Consider the following 26,044-nt stretch of genomic DNA (forward strand, 5'->3'; position numbering starts at 1 on the left):
ACGTTTGGTTGCAGTTCTTGAGTTTCATTATAGGAAACTCTGAGGGACTACGTAGAGAGGTGTGATGGACTCTTGGCAAGGTACCAAGTCATGCGTTTTTGCTTTGTTTCTTGGTACACAACTCATCTGTGCCAAGCCAGTCAAGGGCTGTATCTCTGGCTGTGCATCACAGACAGAAGCAAAGGCGGTTTTAGGGTGCTGCGACCGGTGTGGTCACTGCCCTACATGGGGCACTCAAAAAATGCTGTGGAATGGAACAAGAGAGGCAGGGGAGGGGTGCAAGCTGAACTTCAGCATCACACAGGGCACTGCTGAGATCTGAGAGCCCAAAGTTCTTCACTGACAGAAGGTCCCATATTCAATTCTTGGCATCTTCAGCTAGGGCTGGGAGAGGTCCCTGTGCATAATCCTGTCGAGCCACTGCTAGACAGCATAAACAGTTCTGAGCTAGATGCAGCAATGTATTCACTCAGTATAAGGTAGTTTCTCTGTTGCTAAATTGCTGCAACTAGGGGTAGGGGAGAAAAAAGGCCAATCAGAAGCAGGAAGGGCAGGAGGGCATTTGGCCCACAACCTCAAGCAGAAAGTGGAGCTTACTAAGGGTTGCCATGTGCCCTCTTTTTCCAGGGCACGTTCTCTTTTTCCAGGGTAAAATTTGAGACAAATTGCATATACTGTATTTGCTTTGAATGCCGTTGTAGAGTCCTCTTTTTTTGCTCTTCAAAATATGGCAACCCTAGTACAGTTAGACACTTATTCAGTTTTTGGCAGTTGATAAGTTTCACAAATATGTCTGTGTGTGTATGTGTGAATTGGATCAAATTGTGACACACACTCTCATCTGAGATCTGCAAATTTAAGCAAATAAGACACGTGATTTGGAAAAAGCCATACTTTTTGTGAACTGATAGAGATTTTGTCATATGCACAGCATTGACAGTGACATTGCATGAAAGTGAGACTTTCTTCAGTAATTAGTGCACATCACAGAAATAGCTGGAAAAGCATTTGTTAAAGAAATGTATTCAAATTACATCTCACTCTTGCTATTTGACACCTTATTTTGTTTTCACGTTTCATTTGTTTACCAAGTGTGTTTATTAGGGCTAAGGGCCTCAAACATGGAACTAGGTTGGGCCTCCACAGAACTCTGAGAGAGCTAGAGAGAAATGAAATTCACCTTCCGTTTAAAGGTGAACCAATTTGATTCACTCTTTCCAAAATAATATGCAGATCGAAACACAGCCATCCTTCAAAATGCACACTTCTCTGATTTTTTAAATGTTCCAGCCAAGGAACATGCACAAAAATCCATATACTAAAATGTGTATAAAAATGCTTGATGCTTGTGAAAATAACATCCAAAAGTGCTTTCTATTAGGGAAAGTTGGTTTCCAAAAATGTGTATATAAGACAAAAATACATAGGAAAAAATGTGTTTGTTATGAGATCTTTTCACAAAAATGTTGTCGAATTTTCATGAGGACTCCCCCATTGTTGAGTAAAAGTCATCCCCTTGACAAGTTCCAATCACACCCTTGGAAAGAAAGAGGCATTGTGGGCTGCCGCTTATACCTCCCAGGACTCTTATTAACAGGGAATATTGGCACTCGGATCTGCTGGTCCTGCCAGCTCCAGAGATAATTAACACCCCCAATGATGTCTTTCAAAACTCTGTTGACAGTTTGTCTCTGCCACTGTGATAGCTCCACAAAACAGCTTCCTGTTCCTATACTTAAGCTGGGGCATCCTCTCTGTGTCACCATAGGAACCATTCTTGTCTCTCACTGGCTCTGAGGTCCCCACACTCAATCCTTCAGCCATTGCTTCAGCCCAGCAGCTAACAGCAATGATCCTCCAGATGAGCAACCTTCCTGACTCCCTTCCTCTTTATGAAGTTTCCCAGCTGTCATCAAATGCCCCAGGGGATGGCCTGAAGGCTCATGAAGCTAAACCTACAGCCTCTCGATGGGAATTGCCATCTTCCCCAACCAGAGACGACTGCTGCTGTTGTGGCTGTTGTTGGGGGCTGCCATCTTCCCCTCCCTCCTCTTGCTGCTGTTGTGGCTCTTGGCGGGGATTGCTATCTTCCCCACCCACCACTTCTTTTTTTAAAAAACCATCTCTTGACCCTGCCAATATGGCCAACTATCGCCCAGTCTCAAATCTTCCATTCTTGGGCAAGGTGATTGAGCGGGTGGTTGCTGAACAACTCCAGGCATGCCTGGAGGATGCAGGCCACTTGGATCCCTTCCAGTCGGGATTCAGGCCTCATCATGGGACTGAAACTGCCTTGAGTCGAAACAGCAGGCCAAAGGTCAAAGATCTCCAGCAGGCCAAGGACCAAAGTGAAAGCTGTTTCCTGGTCCTGCTGGATCTCTCAGCGGCCTTTGACGCCATTGATCATGACATTCTTCTGGACCGTCTAAAGGAGTTGGGAGCTGGGGGCACTGTTATACATTCAGAAAGGTATTTCATAAACCTTCCTGCCAAGAAATGTTGCAAATCTGATTAAAATTCTGTGGTCTTCATCTTAACATTTCTGCAGGTATCTGAGCTGAACAGGGATCTCCATAATCAGCTTGCTTTAGGCAAAATACACTTGGTGGCTTTTTGTTGCACTATCAAACTATACAAATGATTTGCTTTTTAGGGAGATTTGTTTTGAGATTCTCATCCTCTATGCTTTCTGGTGTCACCTTTTTTACTTCTCTTGAAATGACAGTAATTTTCCCAGTGTTGTAAATGGCATGTGACTAAAGTATATTTCATTGCCTTTTGTTGAACAACTCAAACATCAGGTGAATTGTACTAACAAACCTGATAAAAATAAGACTCTGGTTATCACTCTCCCCTCCCCCCCCCCCCGATGTGAAGTAGCTTCCTTAGCTTTCCATTATAAAAGCATTTCTTAGATGCATATGATTAACACCAATTTTCTCCCAGTAGGTTCTTCTAAATCAGAAATCTGAATTGCACAGATTTACTGGAAACTCTGCATCAATATTATTACTTCCACTGAGATTTTTCGCTTATAGTTTTTCAAAAGATGGGATTTGCAGACACAGAAACAGAGCCATTTAGACCATTGTTCTTAAAAATTTAGCCTGTCTGCACATTATATTTATTTAACTACTCATCCCCCCCCCCTTATTCTTGGGTTTCTTTTTCTCAGGTTCTTTTTCTGTTGCTTCTGTATTGTATCCCACCAGGAATCAGAAGTGCCAATTCACACAATGTTCGCATTTATTAGCAACACTAAACAGGATACAACACCAAATGTAAGGTACTTTCCCTGCAGCAGAACGACTAATCTTCTGCACCATTCTCAATGGGATGCATCAATTTGTTTAATGGTGCACAAGAATGATAGGCTTTAGACTAGATACAATGAGAAATAATTCTTTGAAATTTCAAGACTGGAAGCAGCAAAAAGTGAGCTATTTAACTAAGAATTAGACTCAGTTGCGAGACAAACCATGTATAATATCGGTAAGAAAACGCCATGTATAATCTTGGTAAGAATACACCAGGTTTGGGTAAAAAAAAACCTGGTGGGTGATGAAAAAAGAATGTCAGGTCTGAAAATGAATAGGAGCAGAAACACCCTTCATTCATATTATTAAACTTAGAAAAGGGACAACTAATGGCTGCTCTGCACAATAAGAACTTGAGAACTAGACCTATGCTGAAAAAAATACTTTGTTTCCACCCCAACCTTTGTCCATCACTTAATGTGAAAAGCAATTGCATTTGAAAATTCTCAAAGCGAAGAGGGAATTTCAGTGAAATTCTCATGCAAATGGTCTGGTCCTTTGTTTTGCTTACTTTACTCTTGAGGTGACCTGGAATGTTGTGAGTGTCCTTTCTTTCATTCTGTAAATCAGCTGTCCAGGGGTCTGCACTCCACAGCCTTCCAAAGTGCCTGCACTTTGGTCAAAGCACAGGGAAAACCTGTGAATTTATCCATTGGATAAATCCTTTCCGTGGAGCTTTTTCATATCAGGAGTTCTGGCAGCCAGGGAGGCTGCAGAGTGCTGGATAAAGGTTTACTGTAAAGAAAATGACGTGTACCATTCTTTGCCACTTTGTAAACTCAAATTTGCCCCAAGGTAAAAACCCTGCTCCTAAAATAACAACAGCAACAGCAACAACACCCTGCACCAACTAAATAAATTTGCAAGTGCATTGGAAGCTGCAGAGTGCTTAGGGGAATGCCTGTAGCTCTGCTGTAGAACACCAGCTTTGCAAAAGGTCCCAGGTTTAATATCCAGATAGCTGAAAGAGACTCATGTCTGAAATCTTGGAGAGCTGCTGCCAGTAAGGAATCCTGAGCTAGGCGGATCATTAGTTTGTCAGATTATAAGGCAGCTTCCCATAGTGTGACTCATTGATTGTTAGTGGGATCATTGACTGTTTGTGGGGGTGGGTGGGGAAAGTAAGGATCTGGCCCACCAGCTAAATCCAGCCCACCCCCATCCCCATCTCTGACTGAGTTAGATACAATTCTCTAGCAATATAGCCAGCTCAATGACTGCTTCATTTGCTATTTGGAAGCCAATTCTCTTGGATCTGGGGTCCTCGTCTGGTAAGGAGTTGGAATCTTGGACCATTCACAGCTTCTGGCCAGGGTTGTGCTTCAGGTCTCATTGCCTGCACTGTCATGGCCAGTGAAATGGAAATTGTTACAGTGTTTGTGGTCCAGAATAAAAATCAGTCATGTGAATGTGATCAGTTTTTGTTCACGTCATTGTTTCAAAGTCCACAAATGATAAGGAATTAATTACTTTCTTTTTACATTGTTTTGACATTTCCTTTACATAAAAATGAACGGAAGTTGCTTATACAGTTGGGTATGTTATTGTACTACCAACCTTACTGTATGCTTGTGAAACATGGACCACTTATAAACGCCATCTCCAACTTCTCGAAAGATTCCATCAACGGTGTCTCCGAAATTTTTTTATACATTACTTGGGAAGACAGGCGAACTAATACCAGTGTACTAGAAGAAGCAAAGATCACCAGTGTTGAAGCAATGATTCTTCAACATCAACTTTGTTGGACTGGTCATGTTGTGCGGATGCCTGATTATCGTCTTCCAAAGCAACTACTCTATGCTGAACTTCAAAATGGAAAACGTAATGCTGGTGGTTGGTCAACAAAAGAGGTTTAAAGACTGTCTCAAGGCAAATCTAAAAAAAAATGTAATTTAAACACCAGCAATTGGGAAACACTTGCCTGCGAGTGCTCCAATTGCACCTTTACCAAAGGTGTCATGGGCTTTGAAGACCCTCAAACTCAGGACACAAGGGAGAAACATGCTAAGAGGAAGGCATGCTTGGCAAATCCACACCGTGATCAACTCCCATCAGAAAACCAATGTCCCTACTGTGGAAGGATGTGTGGATCCAGAATTGGCCTCCACAGTCACTTACGGACACATTGTTAAAACCGTGTTTATGGAAGACAATCTTACTCGGCTACGAATGATCGCCAAGAAGATCAGTTACCCAAGTTATGGTTAAGTATTGGACAGTGAGATGAATAACATGGTGTTTGGTGGAAACTGAAGTGCAGCAGAATGGAAATGGTGCTGATTGTGATGAATGTAGGCCAGAATGAAAATTGCTGCCTTCTTGAATTCCCATTGCGTTCCCCATCTCCTGAGTCCTCTTCCCAAAGTTTGAGCTTTGTCCCCGTGCCCCATGTCCTCAGTGCAGTACCCCCAACCACCACATGTAAAGGTAAAGGGACCCTTGACCATTAGGTCCAGTCGTGGCCGACTCTGGGGTTGCGGCGCTCATCTCACTTTATTGGCCGAGGGAGCCGGCGTACAGCTTCCGGGTCATGTGGCCAGCATGACTAAGCCGCTTCTGGCAGCTTAGAACCAGGGCAGCACATGGAAACACCGTTTACCTTCCCGCCAGAGCGGTACCTATTTATCTACTTGCACTTTGACATGCTTTCGAACTGCTAGGTTGGCAGTAGTTCCAGCCTAATACGGGGGAGAGAGAAAGTAAGTAAGAAAGAAAACTCAGGCAAAGCTCAAGAAGGACTTGTGGAAGATTTGACTTTGCAACTTTGCTGTTGTTCGTTCCCTTTGGTATTATCTAAACCAAACTGAAGCAAATGGCTCCTTTCCATTACTTTGGTCCTCTGCCCTTCAGCTGTAGTACAAATTGAAAATGGAAGGAGGGAGGCAATGGGCGGGGAAACAGGTCCTTCCTTTCTGTTAAATAACCTTGCAGACTTTAATTTGAAACAAACAAAGCATTTTAAAGCACTGCTCCTTGGGGGATTGCACCGACTGTTACTAAATTGCTGAATATTTAACAGTCACACACATGCTCCAGACCCCAAGGTCTGTCCCCCAAATGATAAGCCCTTTTTTATTAAATGAACTTTAATTACTTAATAATTAGGCCTTCTGTAGGGGGAAGATGGGGATCTTGATAGGCTGCCAACCAAGCCGTAGGGCAAATCAGGCTTGTGTGCCATTTTCCGATTAGAATTTAAAAGCAGGTGTACTATTCTCCGAGACCCTGGTTAGGAGACAATCTTCCCTGAAGGGACAAAGACACAATGTGAAGTTGAGCTGTGGAAGACTTTGTCTTGACAGTTGCATCAATTAACAGAGCAAATGCTGCAGAAAAAAAAAGTCAAAAAGGGGGGAGGAGGAGTTGGAGGATGAGGCTCGGATGAAGCATGAGCAAGTCAAATTTCTGGATTTTGCAATTCCAGAGCATGGCGGTACATAGGAAGCTGCCTTTAGCCAAGTCAGAGAATTGGTCAGTTTAATTCAGTACTGTCTACACCAGGGAATGTGTGGCACTCCAGATGTTGCTGGACTATAGTACCCATCATCCCTGACCATTAACCATACTTTCTGGAGAAGATGGGAGTTGTAATCTAACAACATCTGGCGGCCAAAGGTTCTCAGTTCCTGGCAGTGGCTCTGCAGGGTTTTTGGTGGGGCATATTCCTAGTCTTTCCTGAAGATCTCAGGAATTGAACTTTCTGCATGCAAAGCATGTGTTCTTTTCCTAAGCTTGAGACCCCCTCCAGTAACACCTGAAGGGAGACGTACAGTGGTACCTCGGGTTACAGATGCTTCAGGTTACAGATGCTTCAGGTTACAGACTCTGCTAACCCAGAAATAGTACCTCGGGTTAAGAATTTTGCTTCAGGATGAGAACAGAAATTGCACAGCAGCAGCAGGAGGCCCCATTGGCTAAAGTGGTACCTCAGGTTAAGAACAGTTTCAGGTTAAGAACGGACCTCCAGAACGAATTAAGTTCTTAACCCGAGATACCACTATACATGTTTCTTCTACAGGGATTGGCACAAGCTTCAGATGTGAGGACCGTGTGGAGGGTTGTATGAGCTTCCTCTTCTGCACATCGCTCCAGAAGGACACAAAGACACGAGGTGGCCACCTACAATGGAGCACAGGCCCATCTGGTTTTATAGCACCCTGTTTTCCAATAATAGCTTATCAGATGCTTTTGAGAAGACCATAAGCAGGGTAGAAGGGCAACAGTCGTCTCCTGTTCCTTGCCTCATTACGCAGAGGTATACCGGCTCTGAATATGGAAGCTGATTGCTATCCATATACCTGTATTCAAATATTGTAGTTCAGTAAAATAAAAGAGACACTTGTGTTAAGGTTTGCCAGAATGCCCCATTTCCTGACTTATATTTATTTAGTATTGCATTCCTCCAGGAGGCAAGGTGGCATACATAATTATCCCTTTTGAGCTATCTTAGGCTGAGGGATTGTGACGGGCCCAAGGTCACCCAGTGAGCTTCATGACTGAGTGGAGATTGGAATCCTTTTCTCCTGGGTCCTTTCCCACATTGGCTTTCCACTCCAGTCTTCAATACAGAGATCCTCTTGGCGAAATAGCTTTTGTGTTTGTTTTATTATATATCCTATGGTTTTGAAAACACACTTTTGATTGACAAAGTGTTGTCTTCCAAGACAAATAATACATGTGCAGATATCAAGTCTTGTATGGCATCAAAACAAACATGGAAAATCTTACATTACAAATTCAGCTCACATCCACAGGGTATACTTCAATCTTAAGCATTAAGACAATTCTCCATAGTGGCTGCTGTGACAGAAGGGAGATTACTGTACTATTTTTAATAAATGATATAAATTGAGACCATACAAAGTCAAACCCATCTTTCTTTGTTACCCCTCTTGTCATCCTATTATTATGAATTAAGTGCTCCTTAAGTGCTGTCTTCCACACATATTGGGTCCAGGTTTCTGTGGTGGAAGGTGGTGCTTTTTCTAGTTAGAGACAATGGTTTGCCTCATTGCTGTCATGAGAAAGAAGTTCAACTCTTTATGCTTGACCATTGGATTGATAGATTTTTTTTCACCAACATCAAGGCTAGCATGGGTTCGGGTACAAGATGTTTCCTTGTAATGGTGAATGGTAGTGGGGGGAAATGGGTCTAGAAATCTTTAAGCAATGTACACTCCCACCACATGTGGAGAAGCATGCCATTAAGCTTATGTCCTCTCCAGCATGAAGATGAGAAAGTGCAATTAACTCTTGAAAGGTATAGAAGTGTCCAGTGCCATCTTTAAAGAGACTTCATGCAATTTAGCCAAGATGGTAACTCTGGAAGTGTATGCGCTATACCAGGGGTCTGCAACCTTTAAGACAAAAAGAGCCACTTGGACCCGTTTCCGAAGGAAAAAAAAACTGGGAGCCACAAAACTCGTCATTATAAAAATAACTTTTTTGTTACTTTTTAAAATTATTTCTTTGTTTGACCCCTCAGAATTACTCCTCCTCATAGAAATAAACGTTAAATTAACAAGTTACCTTCTTTTGTGTGTGTGTTCTTCACTCCCCTTCAAAACAGTGACCAGCGTACATGCCCCCTTTCAATGCAGTGACCAGCATACATGCCCCTTACAATGTAGCGGGCGGGCGGGAAGGTGACGTCGGGACGGTGCGTGACTAACGCACGCACCGCCCCCATGCGACGTCACAGCCAGTACAGCGCCCACCACAGTGGGGAGTGTCGGGGCGCACAATGCGCCTCCTCCCCTCGCTAGTATCCGCCCCGGAGCCGCGGCAAAGGTGTAAAAGAGCCACATGCGGCTCTGGAGCCGCGGGTTGCAGACCCCTGCTCTATACCAACAATGTCCAACCGGTCGACCGCGATTGACAGGTTGACCGTTGGGGTGCTCCAGGTCAATCGTGTGAGTAAAAAAAGTGATTGCCTGCTTTCTCATGAGCGATCGTGATGTTCCCCGCACCCTGTGCTATGCATTGTGAAAGTTTGTAATCACTGAGCCTGCTTCAGAGTGGTGGAAGGATGGAGGGCATTGGAGTGCCGGGCGATTGATTTTATGCAATCCCCCCCTTAAAAAAGCTCAACAATTATGGGCAATGACAATGGGTAGATCACTGCCAGTTTTATTATACTGCGAGTAGATCATAGTCTCTATAGAGTTGGGCGTGCCTGAGTCTATACTGACCAAAGTTATCTTCCTGGTGTATATTGTACTCTAAGGAGGCTTGGTTTGGTCAGAATCAAAGTATACACTTCCACAGCTAACATTAAATGCATTACTTTGGGTAAATGAGCCACCATAGACACTAGTGGGCTGTGAAAAAAATGTGTCTTGGGCTTTTTAGACTCATCTACCCATGTGCTATCTGAAACCAAAGGGGCACATTGGTTGTCAAATTTGATTTTTCCCCCTCCTAGCTTTCCTACCCCACTTTTACAATAATTACTTGGTAGTTTTATTTTGACTGTATTTTTTTAAATGATCCCTATTATGGAATTCACTTTTTTCACAGCTGCCATGCATCTTGATGGATATTGTTCATAAACTACTTCTGAGCCATAATTTTGTTCCAAAAATATGGTATAAAGTAAATAGGTTAACCTAATTTAGACTTGAAGAGCAATTAGGTGAAACCAAACCAGCAGGAAACAAGGGGGAAAGACACCCCTGCATTTTAGATCTTCTTTTCAACTGGTGTTTTGTTTCTGTTTCCACAGGTCCGTTGAGGTTCCTATCCCAGACGGACTCCGTCACAGCATTTACAGGAGACACTGTTTTGTTAAAATGTGAAGTCGTAGGGGAACCTATGCCAACCATCCACTGGCAAAGGAACCAAGAAGATCTGGTTTTGAATCCTGGTGATACCCGTGTGGCAGTTCTGCCTTCTGGATCTTTACAAATCAGCAGAATTCAAGCAGGGGATGGTGGGATCTATAGATGCCTTGCAAAAAACCCTGCCAGTTCAAGAACTGGAAACGAGGCAGAAGTCAGAGTTTTGTCAGGTAAGAAGCTTTAAAAATATATGTAAAATCACTCATTAAAGTTATGGCATTGAAGTCTGATTACATCTGACTTGCAATGCAAATTTACCCACCAATATGTGAATATCTTTAGAAGTGAACCCGTGAAATATGACCTTTTTTTGAAATTTAAATTGTAAGTATTACCAGCTTATGTGCCTGTTTTCTGCCACTGTGGTCTCTTCACAAGGGCAGAGCATGCAACATGTAAATGTGACCTTTACAAAAGCAAATCCCATGAATACCTTCCCAGAGCACTGGGGGGAGGGGAAATGTCTTGCTTCAAGAAGAACCAACCAACCAATATATGGTGTTCTCAACTGCAGCCTTTGAATCTATTTCCCAGCTTCTCATGGGACCCTGGAACTATTCAATTTTTGTCTTCATTTCTGAACCACTATGTGGTGAAGGTGGGGTAGCGGGCTTTGTGCTGACCTACTACTAATAAATATGATTTTGAAGTCCTGGTGTAAAAACAATCAAAAACAAAAACTGCAGATCTGTTTGATGTGGATAAGAAAATATTGTTACTCAGTATACGATATATTATTGCGGGGAGTCAATGTGGTCCAAATGAGGGAGTGTTGCAGTATGATATCGGATTTAAACCCCACTTCTGCCTGGAATTTTGGGTAACCTTGGCACTGCCATTCACTTTGCTTCAGTACCTCCTGCTTAAAAGGGGATTAATGGTCTGGTTGCTTGTAGAATAGCTTTGAGAGGTGCCTGGGGCAAACGTACCTTGTGAAGCAAATATGCCACAGAAATAGTTGGCAGGGTTTCTTCTCTCCAAATCTGGCATAGCAACACTGGTAGATGTTTTGTGCTTCCTGAACCTATAAATGAAACAGAAGCACAGCTACCCTTGGAAATTCACACTTCTCAGAGCTCTTTGGTGCAGTTCTCCATCCAAAATGTGTGCACCAAAGTGCATGTATTAGTGAAAACAATGGACAAAACTACATCCTGTTATGGGGGATTTGCCTGCAGAAAGGTTAATATTGGGCAAAGGTGTGTCTAAAACTGCAGACATTCAGAGAAATGTACACAAAATGCAAAAGTTTTGAATAGTCTTTTTTAAAAAGAAAAGTAAACTTCATGAGTTGATACAGAAATGGAATTCAAATCTACTTGGTACTGAGCTGAAGACTGGGAAAAATAAGAATCTGAAAGAAACTGAAAGTGACAGATTCATCCATCCCTGTCCTTGCTAAATAAACTCTGAAATATAGGATGCTTTTATCTGAGAGAAGTAAAGTTTGACAGTTATACTTCTGCTTTGTTTTCTGATGGGTTTCCCCAAAGAGCAATGGTTTTCAATGCACTAGCTAACTTCATTTGAAATGCCCCTCACTTCTTCAGGGCTGAGAAATGTCATTTGGACCAGGCAATCTGAATTGACACTTCCAAGACTTGAGGAGAAATAACAGTGGTGGGCCAACATGCTTTCAGCACTAGAGGAATATTTTCAGGCATAGGAAGAAAACAGAAACTAAGAGAGGCCTAGGGAACTTGATATGGCCAACTGGCCAAATCCCAACCTCCCCCATCACCCAAATGTGGCACATAGGTGTGACTACCCTCCTGTCAGTCACTGATGTCATAATGACACCCAGAAAATGACACCTGTCAAAATTCAAAGAAGGTTGTCAATCAACTGATTGGCGCTGGGAGGAGACTCCCTCTAACTGCTGATCAGCTGATTGACAGTTACAGGGAACCCCTTTAAAGTCCCCACAGATGGCCTTGTGGGCCAAATGGGAAGGCTTGAAGGACCTAATTTGCTCCATGGGCTGGAGGTTCAACCTGCCACTGATGCATTATTTTCAATTACTGGTACCTCAATTTTTAAAAGCTTTTCATACAGGTATTTTTTTTAAAGAAAGCAAACAAATAATTGAGGACCGTGCAGCTCTTTTGTGCAACTATTTTCCCCCATTTATTACTAACGATATTGCATCATCATTAGCAGAAGATGACAATGAGCCTTTTCCACTTTTTGTTTTCCTCGAGTCTTTTCTCTTTTGTCTCTTCACTCCTAATGGAAAGAATTACAATTCAGAGACAATTCCAAGGCAATCAATGGAGCAAAAATGAAGAAAACCTTGTTAGTCTATTTCTTGTTTAACATTCTGGAGTCAATTGGCTTTTTAGATGATTCACTTCTATGCATAAAGGTGTTAATGGGGATGGGGGAGGGAGAGGGGATGAGATGGATACAAAGCAGCATTAAGAACAATAAAATAAAATTGCCATTCCATCTACAAAAAACACCCCCAACAAAACAAAATAAAACCAGAACAAGACAACAACAGGCTTTGCATATAAAGAGCTTGATGGTTGTTAAGCAACAGCTACATTAGATGAGCAGAAATTAAAACTTCACAGCTCCTTAAACACCACATAAAGCACCCCGGGTCCCAGTCAGCACTGGAAGACTTCATTCCCATTCAGGAGAACTGCTTTAGCATTTAAGCACAAAGGCATCATCATTAGGCGGAATAAATTCTCTGAGACATGTCTCAGTTATAGCGACCCTCCATACCAAAAGTCTATTTTTTTAATACCTTATAGAAAGACATTATACACACCCAACAGGCCTGTTGGTGTGTGTGTTTATAATCACCCTATAAATCTTGCTCTGTGTTTGTGTGTGTCATGGGAGGTTCAAGAAAGTAGTTAAGCTCACCAACAGAAAACAGTCCTTTAAAGCAGAGTTGTTTTACTTGGCACACACAGAACACACACTCTGTATTTACACACTACATACAGGGTACACAAAGGCTTTTCTCCTGTCTGGTTCCAGAGAGGTTTCTGTTCTTCAAAGTCCTTGCTGAACAAAGTCCATATCCAAGTTCTAAGTCAATTTGCAGAGAGTCCTGCCATGACTCTGAGTCCTGAAGTCTGACAATTCCCCAAGTCTTCTTCTCAGATGAGCTCTTCTCAAAATGTTCTGATAATTCTGCAGCTCCACAAGGAGCCACATCTTCCTGATAATGGCCAATGACTTGTGTCCCATGCTGTAATCTGAGCCCTTTAAACAGAAAGATATGTACCTAATCTGCCCAGTAATACTAATGAGGAAGTCACCAGATTCAGCCAGGTACATCTCAGGAATGAGCAAGCTCTTTCCTCACTAACTAATTGACTTAGAACTTGACTCCCACTAACACACATACCGCAACAAGCATTTTTCTACTGTCTACTAACAGCACATTTTTAGGCTTTCTGCTCTATGGGCAGCATCAAGAAAATCTCCATTACAAGGAACATTGATATTAATAGTATTTTGTAAGGGGGTTCTTAGGCAGTTGCCATAGCCCTTTAGCACTTCTTGGCTGCCATGTTTTTCAAGCCAGACCACGGAGACTGCCAGTCTCTTTACTGAGCCAATTGCAAGCAGTGTCAGCTGGTGTGACACGAAGTCTGTCCTATTTTGCTTCTGATACCTAATCACACCTTCCCAAAGAAACCAGAGGCTTTTTTGCTAGGGATAAAAGGGGATGAATTAAGAAAAGAGGATCATAAGTTATATATGTACGCCACGACCGCCGCTAAGATTCTAGTGGCTCAAAAATGGAAAACCCAGGAAATCCCAACTTTAATGGAGTGGCTGACAAAAATGTTTGAATACGCAGAATTGGCAAAAATGACCTATAAGATTCGGAACCAAAAAGTAACAAAGTTCGAATAGGAGTGGAGTAAATTTGTTGAGTATATACGGAATAATTGTACAAGCTTAAAGACTGCTGCAGGGTTAATATAAATCTTGTGACGTGGATAGAGTGTAAATAAGAATCTGTAAGAGAGGATTTTAATTGTGAAAGCCGAAGTAGGGAAGGAAGGAAGTCCAGGCGTGATAATGCGTGATAAATAAGAAGATACATAAATGTTGAATGTAAGAGTGTATGTTTTATTTAATCTTGTTTTGGAAAACCAATAAAAAGCATTAAAAAAAATTGATACCTAATCACAACTGATTGCATGCCTTCTTACATTGCAAAGAAGACAAAGGCGGGGATATGTTTGCCATTCACTCAATAAATGTATTGATCCCATGGTAGGTGATTTTGAATGTTCTCATAGCAAACTATATGTGAAAGTCATCTTGAAATGTATGGAATTGGTTCAGTTGATTAATAAATTGCTTTAATTGGATTTTAAGAAATTGAAATGCTTATTTGGCCAACTCTTTAATTAAACTGAACTAACTTTTGGGACACGGGTGGCACTGTGGGTTAAACCACAGAGCCTAGGACTTGCCGATCAGAAGGTCGGTGGTTCAAATCCCCGCAGCGGTGAGCTCCCGTTGCTCGGTCCCTGCTCCTGCCAACCTAGCAGTTCAAAAGCACATCAAAGTGCAAGTAGATAAATAGGTACCGCTCCGGCGGGAAGGTAAATGGCATTTCCATGTGCTGCTCTGGTTCGCCAGAAGCGGCTTAGTCATGCTGGCCACATGACCTGGAAGCTGTACGCCGGCTCCCTCGGCCAATAAAGTGAGATAAGTGCCGCAACCCCAGAGTCAGCCACGACTGGACCTAATGGTCAGGGGTCCCTTTACCTTTACCTTTACCTTCCCTTTATAAAACAATATTCAGATGAGCCAGCTCAGCCCAGTGGTTCCATCGACCAAAGCATTGCTTAGATCCCATTATTATTATTATTATTATTATTATTATTATTATTATTATTACTTCCAGCAGTTTGAGACCAGCGGGTGCTGCCTGGCTTCATATATAAAAAAAATCGACCCCACAATATTCAGATATTGTAACCAGTGGAGGATTTACACTAGAGCTCCTGGGTACCCTCCCAATGAGAATGTTAGGCAGTTTTGTAAAATCCCCTCCAATACCAAACCCACACTCCTGTCCTACAGAACTTTCTCATTTTGTTTAGTATTTGTTTTGTGGAGGTTGGGGGGGGAGACCCCTGGAGCAGATTTTAGGGGGACACAGGGAGAGGAGAGGAAGGGAAGCCTGGGTGTGCAAATGGAATTCATTTTGTGCAGTATTAGATGCAACCTATATCTTGCTAGGAGGAGTAGGGGGAAAAAATGAAAGATAGCCATCAGGCTGTCTCAGAACAATGAGCAACTAATTCAAATGGCAGTAGGGATGGGAAGGGGAGAAATAATTTTGTGCAGCTTTTATAAATAAATAAAAAATCTTCAGATAAAGAGGACAGCAAGACAGAACAAAGAAAGGCTGTGAAACTGCCTTGAACCAAAATTAGACTAATATGTTTGTTGCTCATTTCTAAGATTTCATAGTAAATCATTGGGTCCTAACCTGACAATTGCATATTTCTGAAGGTTCTTTTCTGGTTTCTGCATGCCCCCCCTGCTGCTTGTTTTTGAAATAGAATGTGTTCATGAACTGACCTTAACAGCTTTCTCTTTAATAATAAACAAAGCAACCCCACAATGTTTAACAGTTTGCTTAATCTTGCCCCAGATCCAACTGTGCTATCTATAGTATAGCTGCAAGTCAAAGCACTTTTTTTGGGGGGGAGGTAACATTTACTACCTAGGTCTGATCATATGGTTGAAAAACTAGGAGAGTACTTGTTCTCCCATTTAAAATATACTAGACAGACTTAATTTTCTTAATATGTTATACTTACGTACTAGATGTAATTTGGACCATAGTTGGAGTCTGGGGATGGAATCAAAGGCAGATTTCATGTCCATACAGGCCACAAAGAGTTTTCCCTGTAGAGGTCTGGTGTACTTCTTGGCTAGAAAGGACAGCATTAGACAGTGGTCTGATGTTGAGTGGTTCTCATGGAAAGCTGCATGAGCTTCAGATAGTATATTATAGTCATTTAGAAAAGTTGTCGGTTTGTTACAGAGAAAGCGAGCATACAGCTTTCCTATAACTGAAAGCAGACTGATTGGCCTATAGTTAGAAGGCACATTTGGCTGGCCTCTCTTGAAGATTGGGACTACTATTGCATGTTTCCAGGTAGACGGTACTTTGCCCGAGTTATTTACTATAGTAAAAAGTGCCACCAGAAGAGGAGCCCACCAGTGCTGATTTGATATGATCAATTCAGCTGAGATAAAGTCGTTTCCTGGGGCCTAACCACTCTTCAGGTTCCCAATTAATGTATGGACTTCTTCCACTGTAACCGGTCTCCATTGTGGGAGAGGTGACAGTTCTGCCAAATCTTCATCATAAAAACCGGCAGGGAGATTTGAATTTTCCATAAATATATTTCTAAAATGGTTCTCCCATACCTGACCTGGAATGGCACAGCTAGGGGCTGGGGAGCTATTGCTCAGGAAGTTGGAGACTTCCTGAGCAGACTGAGAGGTATCCCTTATCAAAATAGGATCTGTGTGTGCTCTCAGGATGTTGACTGCACGAGGCATATTTTATTGCATTGTGGACAATATGATCAAGCGAGGGAGCTATTGATTAAACCACCATTGGCAAATCAGCTGGGTCAGTCTGAAGCCTATCTTCTGGACGACAAGTCCAACGATATCACAGTGGCTGTGGCAAAGTTTCTTTCAGTAGTCATACGGATCAAAGATCAACATACCCATGACTAAACAAATAACGCTTTGGTCTCCCTTCCCTGGGGGTTTGTCTATATGAGTCTGTATTTTATTCTACATCTATGTTATGGGTCGTTGGACCGTAATAAAGATATACTTATGAGCTGCTAGTGAACTCTGCCATGATGCCTTGCAGTTGACGCAGCTGCATCGAAATGAGGGATGGGGGACTTGTTGATGTCCAGATGATGCTATGAGTCCCATCATTCCTTATCACTAGCCATGCCAACTGGGGCAGATGGGCGTCAGATTCCAAAAACATCTGGAGGGCCACAAGTTCCTTTCCCTGCTCTACATGTTTGTTATCTAAACTACCATCCATTTTGTATTGGCCCTAGTTGCTATTTAAGGTTGCAGGTCACGACACTCCAGTAACTGCCACAGTTCAAGCTGATAGAATTTCCCATACTCAAGACCTAACAAATGGGGAAGTGCTGCAGCCCAGTGTCAGAGCACCTGCTTTGCATACCGAAGGTCACAGGTTCAATTCCCAGCATCTCCTTGTAGAACTGGGAGACACTCGTGCCTGAAACCCTGGAGATCTGCTGCCCCTCAGTGTAGACAATACTGAACTAGGTGGACCATTGTCCTGACTCAGAATAAGGCAGTTTCATATAAAAAGGAAATGTGATAACTGTTAGAATTCCTGCTCCATGATTGCAGTCATGGGATTTTTGTCTGTCACATGACGGTGAATGTTTTGACTCCACAGAGTGGGAAGTGACGGAGACAGGATGTTTGTGTTACTGTGTTCTGTGAAGTGGGACTACAGTGGTACCTCGGGTTACATATGCTTCAGGTTACAGACGCTTCAGGTTACAGACTCCGCTAACCCAGAAATAGTACCTCGGGTTAAGAACTTTGCTTCAGGATGAGAACAGAAATCATGCTCTGGTGGCGCAGTGGCAGCAGGAGGCCCCATTAGCTAAAGTGGTGCTTCAGGTTAAGAACAGTTTCAGGTTAAGAACGGACCTCCAGAATGAATTAAGTACTTAACCCGAGGTACCACTATATTGTCCTTTGTTCTTTTTCTCTTTGCTGTTTGATGCTAGAAAGTGAGCCATGTTGCAGTGCTCTGTGTGTGTTTATATGTAAATAAAGTAGATTAGCCAAAATGCTGAATTCTGTTACGCAAGCTGCGAAGAATCTGTGGATCCCTAAGTGTGCTGATGTCTGTTGGCATCGGTTGCTGTGATGTTCAGGCTGAAGAAAGCTAATGAAGCTCCCAAACAATCTACCAGGAGGGAAATAACATGCCAGTTGGGCATGTGTCTCAGCCAGGGTCCTACTCGAGTGTAGGACCAGCTCCTGTCTTCTTAGCTATCTGTCTATCTATCTGAAGCATAAACATCCTGAAGTTTTCTGTCGGACTGAGCTGACACTTCTCTGAAAAGAATTCTCTGGTGGTGGTTGCTGCCACTGCTGCTGCTTTTTCATCATCAAGCTCCTCCTGAACAGTAGGAAAAATTCAGCCTTTCCCTGGAGAATATGAAATAAAATACCCTGCCCCAGTTTCTCCACCTGTGAATAGAAAAGATCCAGTTTGATATTGCTTAATATTTCAGCAAGCCCCACACTTGGATGGCTTTAAGTGATGATCATTCAAATTCAGAAAGGATAGGGCTATCAATGGCTACTAGCTATGATAACTATGTTCTACTTCATACTTCTGAATACCAGTTGAAGGTGAGCAGAGCACTGCTACGTTCCTTTCCAGCTTGCAGGCATCCCACAGGCATCTGGTTGGCCACTGTGAAAACAGGATGCTGGAGCAAGTGAGCCTGATCGCACAGTCTCTTCTTATGTTCTTAAGCAATGAGCTTGGGTACATGGTCCTTCCAACCCTCCTTTCTTAAGGCTACATTCAACTCAGTCATACCCAATGGAATCTAGGGAGTCAAAGTTAGTCACACCCATCAATCTCAGAAGGTCCACTCTGAATATGACTTATTTGGGATCAACCCATACCCCATGTGAACTAGCCATTTCACTTGATGAATCTCCCTGAGAAACAACTCCCAAGTTCTCCATAACTTTAGGTCCCCCTCCCCTTTTTTGCTGTCAGTTCTAAATAGGATTCCACAACCGTCCCTAGAACTTTGTTCCAATACAAGCATTATTCACTGTGAATGACAAGATAGGTGAACAAAAAGAAACACAGACATGACCACACATCCTTTGGCAGTGAGTCACTTTGGGATGAAATTGCTCCATGAACTCACAAGAATAATAGAGTTATAAGAGCCAGAATGAATAGCTGTCGGGAAAGAGTTGACTTTCACTCTGTCTACACAGAGCACATTGGCCTGTGGCCAGGTGAGGGTTTTGTCCACTGTTGATTAAAGAAATTTGCACCTGTGTGATCAATCTGAGATTGATAGGATTGCTGTTCTTTGCTTAAGATATGCGAAGCACCGGCCTGACTCATAGCAAGAGGCTTAAGGGTGTCATGTAATTTGGAGCTGAATCTATTTGAAGAAGGAGATGATATTCAGAGGTTCCACAGCAGACTGAACTCTGTGTGCTTTGATGCGATGGTTGGCGGAGGTATCGCCCAAAAGGTTACCTGACAAATGTAGGACTTTATTGTTTGCTTTGATTCACTTTGCAATGTGCGGGCTTGGAAAGCAATCAAAAAGAACAAGGAGCCTGTTGCTGGGTGTTTTGCTGTCTGTTTCAAAAAAGTCAGCCCTCTTTGCATCTGAAACCCACATACTGCCCCACTCTCGCTTCTGGTTTATCTTTGCTTCTCAGGATTTCATCTTTTGTCCAGGACTCCTTGGCTTGCCTCTGTGTGTGTGTGTTTAATGAGGCCCTTCCTATTGTTTTTGACCCCCCTCAGCACTTTCTGTTGCCCTCCTGTTTTCCCTTCCCCTGCCTTAGATCTGAGCACCTCTGCCAGAGACATGGCTTAGCTGAGGTCTTACAGAGTGCACAGCTCAGGAGTTAAACAGCTGCCATGAATCTCCACCAGCATCTCCAGGTGTGGTGGGAGAGACTCTGCCTGAAACCCCGGGGAGCTGCTGCCAGTCAGTGTAGACCAGTATTTCTCAAACTTGGGTCTCCAGCTATTGTTGGACTACAGCATCCCTAGCTAGCAGGACCAGTGTTCAGGAATGATGGGAGTTTAGTGCAGCAACAGCTGGAGACCCAAGTTTGAGACCACTAGTGTAGACAGTGCTGAGCTAGGTGGACCAATGATCAGACTCAGCAGCTTTTTGTTTACCCCTCTTAGGGTCTATCTCCACCACCTGAGGCACTGCAGGGATGCTGCCCAGCCTTGGAAGCAAACGCTTATTGTCTCTCAGTGGATTCTTGATGCACCATGAGACAGGAGTGTGCCCAGCTGAATCATTCTTAAGGATGTGGTTCACATAAATCAGGCTTGAGTTCAAATAAGTCCATGGGTGTGATGACTCAGAGTCAGGTTCATGGCTATCACCTTGGGTTAAGTATCAACAAAACTGGTTGACTTTTTTTCAGGTGGTTTCTATGGTTTTAAGCCTTGGATATCATTCATGGCTAGGCCCATGACACTGCTTACCCAGCACATTGCCTGTGACATCAGGACAGCTCATCCAATCACTACCATTTCCATAAAATCCCAAAGCACTGTCAATGGTATCTTCTAGAGCAGGTGTGGGGAACTTTTGGTCTTCCAGATGTTACTGAACTACAACTGCCATCAACCATGACAGTTGGCCATGCTGGCTGGGCCTGATGGGAGCTGTATTTAGCAACATTTGGAGGACCACTTCTGATCTAGATCATTTTTACCCTGCTGTTCAGTGAGCTCACATACAATTTGATAACAAAACATATAAATTGTTTTGTGGCTGTGAACTTCCCCTCTGCCAGTTGTTTCACAAATGGATGCAGGACAGAGTGAGGACAAATTGAAACAAATGAGATGGGTTACTAGAGAGAGGAACTTTTCAGTATTGGTACCCCAGAGTGGTCTTTCTAGTGCCCACTTGATGACTTTTTAGGTGTCAGGTGCATGCATTTTCAGTCTCTCTCTCCCCCCTGCTTTTTATACATATATTTTATGGACGTCATTTTCTGTTGCTAGTCCTATTCTGGGTGAGATTATAGTTTCCTTTTCTATTTTATGTTTTTTTAGTATTTACTTGTGAGCCACCCAGAGGGCACTTGTCATTGGGTGGCATATAAACACTGGAAATAAATAAATAGACAAATGAATGAATGACTGAATGAATGTAAATAAATTAAAACACTATGTGTTTACAAACTGAAAGACATTACATAAAATGGGAGGATGGTGAGAAAGGAAGGGGGGAATTGATTACCAATAGTAGTTCTAAAGTCAGCTGGAATGGAAACCGTTCAAAGACACAAGGAACTCAGTGGAGTTCGTCTTTCAGCAGTGCTGTTTGGATGACCCTCTCCTTTCCATCGCTTCTGTTGCTTCAACCTGCTGGCAGATGACAGCTGAAGCAGAGATATCTTACTGGGCCTGGCCTTTCAGTGGAGTTGATGGAATAAGTCCTGCTTATTCGCTGCAAGTCCACTCTGCAGTGTATGGGGGAGAAAACAAAACACACACTAAACGTGGAATAATGCGAAGATCTTGCTATGCATTCTTTGCCTGTGTAAGAGACTTAAAATATTTAAAACCACCAATGCACTTGAGTGATAAGCAGCAAATGCCTCTCTTTTCCTTCCTTCCTAGGCTTGTTACTTTTTCAATTCATGTATTATGAATACTAATAACCTGGCCTTCACCGTGTGGTCCAAGGGCAAGGAACATATGGAATCAATCTAGCAAATGAAAACAACATACAACATATGTTATATGCAATTTCTGCCTTCCAGCAGATTGAGGTGTTCTCAGATTCATAGAGATATAGGAAGCTGTTCAGATCATTGCTCAATCTTACTCAGTATTGTCTACACTGATTGGCACCTACTGTTCAGAGATTCAGGCAGGGCACATTCCCAGTCCTATGTGCAGATGTCAAGAATTAAACTTGTGTGCAAAGCAGGTAAAGGTAAAGGTAAAGGGACCCCTGACCATTAGGTCCAGTTGTGGTCGACTCTGGGGTTGTGGTGCTCATCTCGCTTTACTGGCCGAGGGAGCCGGTGTACAGCTTCCAGGTCATATGGCCAGCATGACTAAGCCACTTCTGGCAAATCAGAGCAGTGCACAGAAATTCCGTTTACCTTCCCACCAGAGCAGTACCTATTTATCTACTTGCACTCTGACGTGCTTTCGAACTGCTAGGTTGGCAGGAGCAGGGACCGAGCAACGGGAGCTCACCCCATCACGGGGATTCGAACCGCGGACCTTCTGATCGGCAAGCCCTAGGCTCTGTGGTTTAACCTACAGTGCCACCCGCATCCCGTGTGCAAAGCACAGACTCCACTATTTAATAATAATAATAATAATAATAATAATAATAATACCTCCTTTTTGAGAAGAAATACCAAGGCAGTTCACGAACACACAAAAGCCAACAGCAGAATAGCAAGCAAAACTGAATTATAAAAATATAACTACCCATAATTAAAGCACGTAGTAGAACAATTTCATTAAAACATCCATAATTAAAATGTATAATAAACAAGCTCATTAAAATAGCATAACAGTTAAAAATGATGATTTCTGCCCCCCACCCTTTCCCCTCCCACGTGCTCTGCCTCTTTTATAAGTTGCAAGCCTATGGCAAGAACTTGTCAGCATCACTGGTCCAGAAACAAAGGAGCCCCATGGTTTATAGGCAAAGGTGAACACCTTTTCAAAGCTACTCACATTATAGTACATACGAAATAAAATGCAAGGTAAAACAGTTTACTGATACAAGATGTGGCCAAGTTGTACTTCAAGGAAAGCCTGAATAGATGTGGATGTATTGACCACATGGGCAAAAATGATTCACCGGGTGTCATTCTAATGTCAGGCAACTGGCAGCTGTTTGCACCCACATGGCAAGCTTGGCCTATGGAGGTGGTGGAGATAAGATTCTGGTCCACGGGCATTACCCAGCTCCCTCCCCATGTTCTTGAGGCACCAAAGCATAATGCTGTGTTTGGGTGTTTACCCAGTGTACAAAGGGAAGGAATTCTGTTAGGCAAGTGCTAGTGAGGTCCTGAGAGGCTAGCACTACATTCACACTTGATGAATGGCAGGAAATTATGTCAGAACTTGCAGTGAGGGAACATGTGATGCTCCACAGGTGAGGAACACTTGAAAAAATATGAAATCAGTCGGCATACTCGACCTGATGAAAATTATGATGCTCAAAGACATGCATCTTCAACAACTATCTGGCCATAGCAATCTTTCTGTCCATTCGCAGTGTTGTCTGCTTTCTTTATTCTTTTCTATTTCTCTTCTCTTTAGTGGTCCAAATTCAACTAAGCTTTCCCATCTCAAATTTCCTTTTGATCCCTGGGAGAGGACCATTACCTTTATGGGATGGGAGGGGAAGCCTTTCAAACAATATTCCCTGTATAGGGGAGTTTTTAATGTTTAATGTTTTATTATGTTTTGTATATGCTAGAAGCCACCCATAGTGGCTGGAGCAAACCAGTCAGATGGGCGGGATACAATTAATATTATTATTATTTATTTATTTTCTGGGCAACCTTCCAAGGCTCTCTAGAGAGTGATGTGAGTGGTCAGAGGCAAAGTGGGCAGGCAGGGCATAAAACACACGTGCTTTGAGCAGTGGGCTAGTTTGTACACAAGCTCACACACATTTCTCTGGCTTCCATCCAGCGGCACTATCAAGCGTTCAAGGGCACTTATGAGTCATGCAAAAACAACTGGGAGAAAATGTAGGGCTGAGGCAACATCTCCCCCAATAGCCCACACTCTGGAGACTAGCAGAAAGTGCTGTGTAAGACATTTATGCCAGAAAGTCAGTTGCAAGAAGATGAGCTAACTGGTGTCTTCTATGCCGGGAAGTCTGACACGCATCTGAGCTAACTGTGTCTGTTTTTAAATTTGCACGTTTGCAAGAAATCTGCACATGGTTGTAGTTTGCGGCAGACAGGACAGAAGGTGGGGGAAGCTAAAAAGTTCTGTTTCTCTTGCCTACATGAGTATGGTCCCACTTTCTTTGCCTGCTTGAGTAAGCCTATAAGAAGTTGTTTGTCGCATACTGTTATGTACTGAGTTGAATAGGATCCAAATGCAGCAGTCTGATTGGTCCTACAACAATAGGATCCAAAATGCAGCAGTCTGATTGGTCTGCAGGAGCCACCCAATCCAACTCCAGGTGGAATTGAATCCGCAACCTGATTGGCCTACAGGAGAATCCCTGAATTAGCCAATCACATTGGGCCCATTGTGTAAATAATGTATATAAAGCAGACATTTCGGGGGAACTTCCATTCCTCACTATGAGCTGAAAAAAGAGCATGAAATCCACACTCAACTCCTAGTATATTTCACATACTATAAAAGGAAGCTATAGAGAACAAGGAGGGGCTCAGCCTTTGGGAGAGATCCCACTGCAGCCCCTTCACAGGTGAATAAATTCTGACCTTCCCCGGAGAACCAAGTGTCTGGGAAAAACCTGCAATAGGGCCAGTGAGGGGTGTGGGCTGGGGCGATAGGCAGGGATGGGAAACCTGCAGAAAGTTCCAGTGGCCACATAAAGAAGCTTGAAGAGGCAGGTTTCCAGGTTTGACACCATGGGATCAGGTAGATCAGTGCTCGGATCCAGTATGGTGAAATGTGTTTATATTGAAAGAGGTATTACTGCATTGAAAGAGGTATTATATTGAAAGAGGTATTACTACTGTCTTGGAGCCAGGAAGGCCAGCCTGCATGCCACAGAGAGCAGAGTGTATCCTTTTCTTCACAAACAAGGAAAAAATAATAACAAGCAGTTAATAATAATAAAAAAGGAGCCTGACTTTGCTCCAGTGAACATTAACTTCAGAGTTCATGGAGTATGAATTCAACATGCTTGATTGGATTAATGCAAAAATAAATAAATAAATAAAAATGTTAATCTAATATTTTTGTCTTGCCTCTGGTTAAAACAGCCATAAATTTGATAATGCATTTTTGAAAACACTCTCTGAGTGAGATCACAGTATGAATTTGATTATCCTTTTACCTGCTTATTGCTTTATCCTGTTCCTTATCACATCATTTAGTTGGCTTTGTGGAGCCCGGCTTGAATTTCCATCGTGAGAGCAGGGTGGGGAGGGAGTCAGACCTCCAGACAGGTTGCTCGCACTGTGGTTATACACCTTAATGCATTATATAAATTGAGAGATGAGTATCGCTTTAATGACAGATTTCTCTATCGTGGTTTACAGTAGGTTTCCTTCCCTAGTTGGATTAGCAACACAGCCCCTAAGGCCCAATGGCCAGGCATTCAATTTGACATTTCCATTCTGACAAGAGAGAAAAGAAAAGTCTTGTTTTGCCTTTTGGTTTTTAAAGATGCACACAAATCTTCATCTTTTTTTCCATTTTCCTTTTTTTTTTTTACAAATTAACAAATATGAATCATCCTGGGAGGCTTTTTGTCAATAGATCAGGGTGAAGATACTTTAAAGAAATAAAGAGCTTGTCGTATTCTCCAGCCAACCCAAGAGAGGCAGGAGGGAACTCACTCATCTCTGTGTTGTGCCTTTTAAAATAACATCACTGGTCTTGCCTCAGCCTACCTGCCTCCACCCCTCCTGCCTTGCTAGTGCTTTTTGCCTGTTGTAGATTTGGAAATGCATACCATCCAACATTTCTCCAGTGAAAATAGGGGTGTCCAGTGCTATTATTCTAGAAAAAGAGGTGCCAGAGCTCACCATGAATGCCCTCCTTGTTCTCTTATAATGGCAATGGTGCTTGCCTGAGAGGTGCTGGAACTGAGCTTTGGTGAGTTTCAGCTGAAAAAGAGCCCCGAGGATGTCCTATTCCATACCTTCCAACATTTCCCCAGTGAAAATAGGGATGTCCAGTGTTATTATTCTAAAAAGAGGTGCCAGAACTCACCATGAACACTTCCCTTGTTCTCTTGTACAGTGGTACCTCAGGTTACAGACGCTTCAGGTTACATACGCTTCAGGTTACAGACTCCACTAACCCAAAAATAGTACCTCAGGTTAAGAACTTTGCTTCAGGATGAGAACAGAAATCGTACTCTCGTGGCG

General features: G+C 42.8%; 1 protein-coding gene across 3 annotated transcripts in view; it reads left to right on the forward strand.

Moving 5' to 3' along the window:
• DCC (DCC netrin 1 receptor) overlaps positions 1-26,044 on the forward strand; it is a gene marked incomplete at its 5' end in the record, with an annotated part of 927,493 nt that overhangs the window by 461,135 nt on the left and 440,314 nt on the right. For all 3 annotated transcript variants that reach the window (XM_083575505.1, XM_083575506.1, XM_083575507.1), the window contains one exon: positions 10,045-10,329. In XM_083575505.1, the coding sequence (XP_083431631.1) occupies positions 10,045-10,329 (285 nt within the window). The remainder of the gene's footprint in view (positions 1-10,044; positions 10,330-26,044) is intronic.

This window comes from Podarcis filfolensis, assembly GCF_964270895.1.
Source record: "Podarcis filfolensis genome assembly, chromosome: 11".
Taxonomy (NCBI): Eukaryota; Metazoa; Chordata; class Lepidosauria; order Squamata; family Lacertidae; genus Podarcis; species Podarcis filfolensis.